This window comes from Cherax quadricarinatus, chromosome 9 (genome assembly GCF_038502225.1).
Source record: "Cherax quadricarinatus isolate ZL_2023a chromosome 9, ASM3850222v1, whole genome shotgun sequence".
Classification (NCBI taxonomy): domain Eukaryota; kingdom Metazoa; phylum Arthropoda; class Malacostraca; order Decapoda; family Parastacidae; genus Cherax; species Cherax quadricarinatus.
Window position 1 is genome coordinate 14,390,202 of NC_091300.1, and position 10,838 is coordinate 14,401,039.

The following is a 10,838-nucleotide window of genomic DNA, read 5'->3' on the forward strand; positions in this document are numbered from 1 at the left end:
ACGCATTGACAACACTGCACGCATTGACAACACTGCACGCATTGACAACACTGCACGCATTGTCAACACTGCACGCATTGACAACACTGCACGCATTGACAACACTGCACGCATTGTCAACACTGCACGCATTGACAACACTGCACGCATTGACAACACTGCACGCACTGACAACACTGCACGCATTGTCAACACTGCACGCATTGACAACACTGCACGCATTGTCAACACTGCACGCATTGACAACACTGCACGCATTGACAACACTGCACGCATTGTCAACACTGCACGCATTGAGAACACTGCACGCATTGTCAACACTGCACGCAATGACAACACTGCACGCATTGACAACACTGCGCTAATTGACAACACTGCACGCATTGACCGAACTGCACGCATTGACAACACTGCACGCATTTACAGCACTGCACGCATTGACAACACTGCACGCATTGACAACACTGCACACATTGACAACACTGCACGCATTGACAACACGGCACGCTTTGACAACACTGCACACATTGACAACACTGCACGCTTTGACAACACTGCACGCTTTGGCAACACTGCACACATTGACAACACTGCACACATTGACAACACTGCACACATTGACAACACTGCACGCATTGACAACACTGCACACATTGACAACACTGCACGCATTGACAACACTGCACGCTTTGACAACACTGCACACATTGACAACACTGCACGCTTTGGCAACACTGCACACATTGACAACACTGCACGCTTTGACAACACTGCACGCATTGACAACACTGCACGCGTTGACAACACTGCATGCATTAACAACACTGCACACATTGACAACACTGCACGCTTTGACAACACTGCATGCATTGACAACACTGCACGCTTTGACAACACTGCACGCTTTGACAACACTGCACGCATTGACAACACTGCACGCGTTGACAACACTGCACGCTTTGACAACACTGCATGCATTGACAACACTGCACGCTTTGACAACACTGCACGCTTTGACAACACTGCACGCATTGACAACACTGCACACATTGACAACACTGCACACATTGACAACACTGCACGCTTTGACAACACTGCATGCATTGACAACACTGCACACATTGACAACACTGCACATATTGACAACACTGCACGCTTTGACAACACTGCACACATTGACAACACTGCACGCATTGACAACACTGCACACATTGACAACACTGCACGCATTGACAACACTGCACGCTTTGACAACACTGCACACATTGACAACACTGCACGCTTTGGCAACACTGCACACATTGACAACACTGCACGCTTTGACAACACTGCACGCATTGACAACACTGCACGCGTTGACAACACTGCATGCATTAACAACACTGCACACATTGACAACACTGCACGCTTTGACAACACTGCACACATTGACAACACTGCACGCTTTGACAACACTGCATGCATTGACAACACTGCACGCTTTGACAACACTGCACGCATTGACAACACTGCACGCGTTGACAACACTGCACGCTTTGACAACACTGGATGCATTGACAACACTGCACGCTTTGACAACACTGCACGCTTTGACAACACTGCACGCATTGACAACACTGCACACATTGACAACACTGCACACATTGACAACACTGCACGCTTTGACAACACTGCATGCATTGACAACACTGCACACATTGACAACACTGCACATATTGACAACACTGCACGCTTTGACAACACTGCACGCATTGACAACACTGTGTGTGTGTGTGTGTATGTGTACTCACCTAGTTGTACTCACCTAGTTGAAGTTGCGGGGGTCGAGTCCGAGCTCCTGGCCCCGCCTCTTCACTGATCGCTACTAGGTCACTCTCCCTGAGCCGTGAGCTTTATCATACCTCTGCTTAAAGCTATGTATGGATCCTGCCTCCACTACATCGCTTCCCAAACTATTCCACTTACTGACTACTCTGTGGCTGATGAAATACTTCCTAACATCCCTGTGATTCATCTGTCTTCAGCTTCCAACTGTGCCCCCTTGTTACTGTGTCCAATCTCTGGAACATCCTGTCTTTGTCCACCTTGTCAATTCCTCTCAGTATTTTGTATGTCGTTATCATGTCCCCCCTATCTCTCCTGTCCTCCAGTGTCGTCAGGTTGATTTCCCTTAACCTCTCCTCGTAGGACATACCTCTTAGCTCTGGGACTAGTCTTGTTGCAAACCTTTGCACTTTCTCTAGTTTCTTCACGTGCTTGGCTAGGTGTGGGTTCCGAACTGGTGCCGCATACTCCAATATGGACCTAACGTACGCGGTGTACAGGGTCCTGAATGATTCCTTATTAAGATGTCGGAATGCTGTTCTGAGGTTTGCTAGGCGCCCATATGCTGCAGCAGTTATTTGGTTGATCTGCGCTTCAGGAGATGTGCCTGGTGTTATACTCACCCCAAGATCTTTTTCCTTGAGTGAGGTTTGTAGTCTCTGACCCCCTAGACTGTACTCCGTCTGCGGCCTTCTTTGCCCTTCCCCAATCTTCATGACTTTGCACTTGGTGGGATTGAACTCCAGGAGCCAATTGCTGGACCGGGTCTGCAGCCTGTCCAGATCCCTTTGTAGTTCTGCCTGGTCTTCGATCGAGTGAATTCTTCTCATCAACTTCACGTCATCTGCAAACAGGGACACCTCAGATTCTATTCCTTCCGTCATGTCGTTCACAAATACCAGAAACAGCACTGGTCCTAGGACTGACCCCTGTGGGACCCCGCTGGTCACAGGTGTCCACTCTGACACCTCGCCACGTACCATGACTCGCTGCTGTCTTCCTGACAAGTATTCCCTGATCCATTGTAGTGCCTTCCCTGTTATCCCTGCTTGGTCCTCCAGTTTTTGCACCAATCTCTTGTGTGGAACTGTGTCAAACGCCTTCTTGCAGTCCAAGAATATGCAATCCACCCACCCCTCTCTCTCTTGTCTTACTGCTGTCACCATGTCATAGAACTCCAGTAGGTTTGTGACACAGGATTTCCCGTCCCTGTGTGTGTGTGTGTGTGTGTGTGTGTGTGTGTGTGTGTGTGTGTGTGTGTGTGTGTGTGTGTGTGTGTGTGTGTGTGTGTGTGTGTGTGTGTGTGTGTGTGTGTGTGTGTGTGTGTGTGTGTGTGTGTGTGTGTGTGTGTGTGTGTGTATGTATGTTTAGAATTCGTAGAACAGGCGAGATATTCACATACAGTAACCTCTGGTCGATGGAGACTGGAACCTACGAACCCCGGGACAAGATGCGCAGATACATGTTAAAGCATAACTATGTTCAGATATGAATTTAGTGTCCAAAAAATTTAGAAACATGTTTTTTTAAAATGTTAATTAAAATCATTGTTGGCCAGTAAAGCATCTCATACTTCAGTTGCTGAATAATAATATTTATAATAATAATAATAATAATAATAATAATAATAATAATAATAATAATAATAATAATAATAATAATATTAATAATAATAATAATAATAATTGTACAACTCCATTAGTGACCTGCTCCCCGTTGTGACTCCTGAAGGCAGCAGCAGCAGCAGCAGCAGCAGCAGCAGCAGCAGCAGCAGCAGCAGCAGCAGCAGCAGCAGCAGCAGCAGCAGCAGCAGCAGCAGCAGCAGCAGCAGCAACAACAGTCTCAACATCTACACCACCACCATCCTCCAGGTTGGTAAGATTGTCAGTTGTGATGATCCATCACTGCTGCTGCAATATATATCTGCACAATTTTACTTCTTGCTGCACAGTGTTGCTCAGCTCTACACTATTACTCTGCACACTGCTGCTCTGTGTTGCACACCACTTTTCTATTACATGTCAAGCACTTCTCCTGCAACTCACACCTGCTATACTAACCATACCTACGCAACTACAGTATCATGTCTACCAACTCGTAAAATATAATCAGTAATAAAATTTATTGAATATACAAATTCTATGTGGGCTCATTTTAATGGTCTTTGTGTTTGTTCAGAGCCCGGCCCGTGAATAAGTGAGCCCGACCCATGAATAACAAGTCAAGGTGCCCCTCGACCCACCTACGACTGCTGCTCAGTTTTTCTTGGGAATAAAACATTAGAGTCATCAACGAGGACAAGAAGTAGCTGATTGATCATCCTATGGTAGATTCCCATCCCTTGACTGGTACCCCGTTCAAGCTACCTGTTTCAATTGTACACCATCCCAATGACAGAAAAAGTGGACCTCGTACGAAACTCCCTCAGTATCCCGAGAGTTTAATGAGAAGGACTGCCACTACTTCCATCACTGGGTAATGTTTCAAGCGAACATCCATCGATCGCTGCACCACTGAGTATCTGACCTTCTGCGAAAGAACCAGGAGTGACTTGCTCCCAGATGGTTACTGATACCATTGGTTTTAAGCTCAAAATTACTACTGATATAGTCTGAAGGAGTGTTAGGCACATTTCTTCAATCTTGCTGCCAGGTCCTCACTGTTGTTCTTAGTCTTAACACCTGCCCTGTGAGAAATCTTCACCCACCACCATCATCTCAACACATCTGTAATTACCACACGTCCCACAACACCCTACCAATGACTGGACTTGCACGAAGATTCATCTATTTCAAACTCAAGAAGTGATTTCATTTACAGTTATAAAACACTGCTATTTGGATTTCACATTAACAATGAAGACTTCCCGCTAATATTGCTAACTACAAGGTAGTAAATAATTGAATTAAAGAAGGGGTGTGTTAAATATATTGCAAGGCATTGTCAGATATCATAAGAAATAAACTAAAAATCACCTTTGGTTTTAAATGATTTACGCAAATATTTATAGCATGCACGAGCAATAAAACAAATTTTGATCAATTGTGAGATAAATATTAGCCAAGTATGACTACACATCCATAATCATTAATGAACATCCTTGTGTTGATAAGCACCAAATGCTCGCATAGAAAAAAGTATTTATAGAGTACAGCGTCCATCTCTGCGTGTAACTTCATTGTTCTCACTGACTTTTATGGAGTATTGTAGCTGCTGTCAAGACCTCCTCTTTTGTAACGGTATTAAGAGAGAAATAAAAAACTCTGAGTTGAAATTGTGTTTTCGTTCAATAACATCATTCTGACACAGGTACCTGGGCGTCACACTGCGCCTCTGTGATAGGATTGTTCTTAAGGGGATGTCCTCCTTGAGGTTTGGTTGGAGAGAGGGGAAAAATGGAGGGAGAGAAAGGGAAGATAGTGAGAGTGGAAAAGAGAAGGAGAAAATGGGAATGAAAAGCAGAGAGAAGCTTGCAAAGTCGTTTTAAGGATAAAACTTGTAGAATGTATGACTCTCATTTTAGTCATCTTTGTGAAGAGGTGTAGCCTCTTCCCTTGTTTTTTTAAACTTGTCATATATGAATAATAGCCAGATGTATTGACTGTTACCACACACAAGTGAACAATGCGTGTTCATGATCGTCACTGTCTAAGTCAGCTTAAACGCCGTTGATTTTGGCTTGTAACTGGTTGGATATACCGCATGCACAGAAATTAGTGGTTGAGTACAATTGCATCAAAGAGCTATAGATTACCTGACTTAACAGGAATGCTCCATAGCATTAAATATGGATGCATTTATGTGTGTATTTAAGTATTCACGAATTTACGTATTTGCTGCCTACCTGTTTTTGTAGTTGTATGAGTATTGAAACAGCTGGAGTGGCGACTGTATGCATACACCACGCGCCATTGAGGATGAGCAGGCAGGTGAGGCCTCGGGGCACACTCCCACAGGTGCCACAACACGTCCTCCTGCTGTATTTGGGGTTGGGCTGCACACACAACCACCAGGAAAGGAACTTCTCAGATTAGTATACGCGGTGCGAGCCCCTAGCCGCCGTATATGGCACAGAAGAGACAAACACTCCAGCGATGCTTTTCCACAGTGTTGAGTGGTAAGGTTTCCTGATTACTCTGCGATCCTCACTACAATATCCATGCGACAGTCAAACGATAAAGCGACGAGACTACATCCATATCTTCCTATTAAACAAATGCCTTCCAGAGCGCTTTCCATGGACATTCTGCAGCAAAACCTCAGTCATCAAAATGCCAGAAGCGGCCTTCCAGATAATACCCAAACACCAAGATAAAAGAACGGCTCTTCGTCCAGGAAGTCCAGCAGCTACCAATACTCTTCAACTTACCGACATGAGCAGTTTACTCTCCAGAATAAGCCCACTCAAGATCTTGAGTAAATTTGAGCATCTTCAGGCGTAGTATTTAACCTAACGAGTTGCAACTTGGGTATCTGCGCAGCACTCGCTGGTGAAGACACGAGTGTGCTGGACAGCCGTACATGGCTCGCCTGACCACAGAGCTGCTTGTCCTCTCAACACAAAGATACAAATTAACAAACACTCGCAAGACTCCCATTGCTCTTCGCTACCATACGTAATATATATATATATATATATATATATAGGTATATATATATATATATATATAGGTATATATATATATATATATATATATATATATATATGTCGTGCCGAATATGTAAAACTGGTCAATTAGCAAGAACTCATTTAAAATTAAGTCTTTTCTAAAATTTTCTCTTATACGTTTAAAGATATATTTTTTTCATTAATGTTGATGTAAAAATTTATAATTTTGCACCAAAAGGAACTTAGAAAACTTACCTAACCTTATTATAACAAAAACAATTTATTTTAGCCTAACCCAACTAAATATATTTTAGATTTGTTTACAGTAATTTAATACTGAACAAACACAGTGAAATATATTTTTTTCGTTAGGTTCAGAATGATTTTGGCGAAATTATTGCATACACAAATTTTCACTTGTCCTATATGGCAAGATGAGCGTTGCTATTTAAGCCAAGATCGCAAGTTCTGCCTATTCGGCACGACATATATATATATATATATATATATATATATATATATATATATATATATATATATATATATATATATAGGTAGTATATACTACCGTAGATGACTGTGATAACAGGGATATCTTGCTACTCAGGGATATCTACTTACACTTTGGTCACACTTCACAGACACACACATGCATATATATATATACATACATCTAGGTTTTTTCTCCTTTTTCTAAATAGCTCTTGTTCTTCTTTATTTCTTCTATTGTCCATGGGGAAGTGGAAAAGAATCTTTCCTCCGTAAGCCATGCGTGTCGTATGAGGCGACTAAAATGCCGGGAGCAATGGGCTAGTAACCCCTTCTCCTGTAGACATTTACTAAAAAAGAGAAGAAGAAAAACTTTATAAAACTGGGATGCTTAAATGTGCGTGGATGTAGTGCGGATGACAAGAAACAGATGATTGCTGATGTTATGAATGAAAAGAAGTTGGATGTCCTGGCCCTAAGCGAAACAAAGCTGAAGGGGGTAGGGGAGTTTCAGTGGGGGGAAATAAATGGGATTAAATCTGGAGTATCTGAGAGAGTTAGAGCAAAGGAAGGGGTAGCAGTAATGTTAAATGATCAGTTATGGAAGGAGAAAAGAGAATATGAATGTGTAAATTCAAGAATTATGTGGATTAAAGTAAAGGTTGGATGCGAAAAGTGGGTCATAATAAGCGTGTATGCACCTGGAGAAGAGAGGAATGTAGAGGAGAGAGAGAGATTTTGGGAGATGTTAAGTGAATGTATAGGAGCCTTTGAACCAAGTGAGAGAGTAATTGTGGTAGGGGACCTGAATGCTAAAGTAGGAGAAACTTTTAGAGAGGGTGTGGTAGGTAAGTTTGGGGTGCCAGGTGTAAATGATAATGGGAGCCCTTTGATTGAACTTTGTATAGAAAGGGGTTTAGTTATAGGTAATACATATTTTAAGAAAAAGAGGATAAATAAGTATACAAGATATGATGTAGGGCGAAATGACAGTAGTTTGTTGGATTATGTATTGGTAGATAAAAGACTGTTGAGTAGACTTCAGGATGTACATGTTTATAGAGGGGCCACAGATATATCAGATCACTTTCTAGTTGTAGCTACACTGAGAGTAAAAGGTAGATGGGATACAAGGAGAATAGAAGCATCAGGGAAGAGAGAGGTGAAGGTTTATAAACTAAAAGAGGAGGCAGTTAAGGTAAGATATAAACAGCTATTGGAGGATAGATGGGCTAATGAGAGCATAGGCAATGGGGTCGAAGAGGTATGGGGTAGGTTTAAAAATGTAGTGTTAGAGTGTTCAGCAGAAGTTTGTGGTTACAGGAAAGTGGGTGCAGGAGGGAAGAGGAGCGATTGGTGGAATGATGATGTAAAGAGAGTAGTAAGGGAGAAAAAGTTAGCATATGAGAAGTTTTTACAAAGTAGAAGTGATGCAAGGAGGGAAGAGTATATGGAGAAAAAGAGAGAAGTTAAGAGAGTGGTGAAGCAATGTAAAAAGAGAGCAAATGAGAGAGTGGGTGAGATGTTATCAACAAATTTTGTTGAAAATAAGAAAAAGTTTTGGAGTGAGATTAACAAGTTAAGAAAGCCTAGAGAACAAATGGATTTGTCAGTTAAAAATAGGAGAGGAGAGTTATTAAATGGAGAGTTAGAGGTATTGGGAAGATGGAAGGAATATTTTGAGGAATTGTTAAATGTTGATGAAGATAGGGAAGCTGTGATTTCGTGTATAGGGCAAGGAGGAATAACATCTTGTAGGAGTGAGGAAGAGCCAGTTGTGAGTGTGGGGGAAGTTCGTGAGGCAGTAGGTAAAATGAAAGGGGGTAAGGCAGCCGGGATTGATGGGATAAAGATAGAAATGTTAAAAGCAGGTGGGGATATAGTTTTGGAGTGGTTGGTGCAATTATTTAATAAATGTATGGAAGAGGGTAAGGTACCTAGGGATTGGCAGAGAGCATGCATAGTTCCTTTGTATAAAGGCAAAGGGGATAAAAGAGAGTGCAAAAATTATAGGGGGATAAGTCTGTTGAGTGTACCTGGTAAAGTGTATGGTAGAGTTATAATTGAAAGAATTAAGAGTAAGACGGAGAATAGGATAGCAGATGAACAAGGAGGCTTTAGGAAAGGTAGGGGGTGTGTGGACCAGGTGTTTACAGTGAAACATATAAGTGAACAGTATTTAGATAAGGCTAAAGAGGTCTTTGTGGCATTTATGGATTTGGAAAAGGCGTATGACAGGGTGGATAGGGGGGCAATGTGGCAGATGTTGCAAGTGTATGGTGTAGGAGGTAGGTTACTGAAAGCAGTGAAGAGTTTTTACGAGGATAGTGAGGCTCAAGTTAGAGTATGTAGGAAAGAGGGAAATTTTTTCCCAGTAAAAGTAGGCCTTAGACAAGGATGTGTGATGTCACCGTGGTTGTTTAATATATTTATAGATGGGGTTGTAAGAGAAGTAAATGCGAGGGTCTTGGCAAGAGGCGTGGAGTTAAAAGATAAAGAATCACACACAAAGTGGGAGTTGTCACAGCTGCTCTTTGCTGATGACACTGTGCTCTTGGGAGATTCTGAAGAGAAGTTGCAGAGATTGGTGGATGAATTTGGTAGGGTGTGCAAAAGAAGAAAATTAAAGGTGAATACAGGAAAGAGTAAGGTTATGAGGATAACAAAAAGATTAGGTGATGAAAGATTGAATATCAGATTGGAGGGAGAGAGTATGGAGGAGGTGAACGTATTCAGATATTTGGGAGTGGACGTGTCAGCGGATGGGTCTATGAAAGATGAGGTGAATCATAGAATTGATGAGGGAAAAAGAGTGAGTGGTGCACTTAGGAGTCTGTGGAGACAAAGAACTTTGTCCTTGGAGGCAAAGAGGGGAATGTATGAGAGTATAGTTTTACCAACGCTCTTATATGGGTGTGAAGCGTGGGTGATGAATGTTGCAGCGAGGAGAAGGCTGGAGGCAGTGGAGATGTCATGTCTGAGGGCAATGTGTGGTGTGAATATAATGCAGAGAATTCGTAGTTTGGAAGTTAGGAGGAGGTGCGGGATTACCAAAACTGTTGTCCAGAGGGCTGAGGAAGGGTTGTTGAGGTGGTTCGGACATGTAGAGAGAATGGAGCGAAACAGAATGACTTCAAGAGTGTATCAGTCTGTAGTGGAAGGAAGGCGGGGTAGGGGTCGGCCTAGGAAGGGTTGGAGGGAGGGGGTAAAGGAGGTTTTGTGTGCGAGGGGCTTGGACTTCCAGCAGGCATGCGTGAGCGTGTTTGATAGGAGTGAATGGAGACAAATGGTTTTTAATACTTGACGTGCTGTTGGAGTGTGAGCAAAGTAACATTTATGAAGGGATTCAGGGAAACCGGCAGGCCGGACTTGAGTCCTGGAGATGGGAAGTACAGTGCCTGCACTCTGAAGGAGGGGTGTTAATGTTGCAGTTTAAAAACTGTAAAGCACCCTTCTGGCAAGACAGTGATGGAGTGAATGATGGTGAAAGTTTTTCTTTTTCGGGCCACCCTGCCTTGGTGGGTATCGGCCGGTGTGATAATAAAAAAAAAAAAAAAAAAATGTATATATATATATATATATGTATATATATGTATATATATATATATGTATATATATATATATATATGTATATATATGTATATATAGCAGCAGCAGCAGCAGCAGAAGCGAAGCAGGAGCAGCAGCAGGAGCAGCAGCAGGAGCAGCAGCAGGCGCAGCAGCAGGAGCAGCAGCAGGAGCAGCAGCAGGAGCAGCAGCAGGAACAGCAGGAGGAGGAGGAGGAGGAGGAGGAGGAGGAGGAGGAGGAGGAGGAGGAGGAGGAGGAGAGGCTTCATGAAGAACCAGCACTTGGAAGTAGTTGGAAAGTGTGAGCCAGCGCTAGTTACACACACACACACACACACATACACACACA

At 42.8% G+C, this 10,838-nt stretch overlaps 1 protein-coding gene across 1 annotated transcript in view; it reads left to right on the forward strand.

Annotated features, from left to right (window-relative positions):
• LOC128686205 (uncharacterized) overlaps window positions 1-5,098 on the forward strand; it is a 42,813-nt gene extending 37,715 nt beyond the window's left edge. Inside the window, exons 7-8 of the mRNA XM_053773026.2 lie at window positions 3,527-3,695; window positions 4,003-5,098. Coding sequence (XP_053629001.2) covers window positions 3,527-3,546 — 20 coding nt within the window. The 3' untranslated portion in view covers window positions 3,547-3,695; window positions 4,003-5,098. The remainder of the gene's footprint in view (window positions 1-3,526; window positions 3,696-4,002) is intronic.
• The last annotated feature ends 5,740 nt before the right edge of the window (window positions 5,099-10,838 follow it).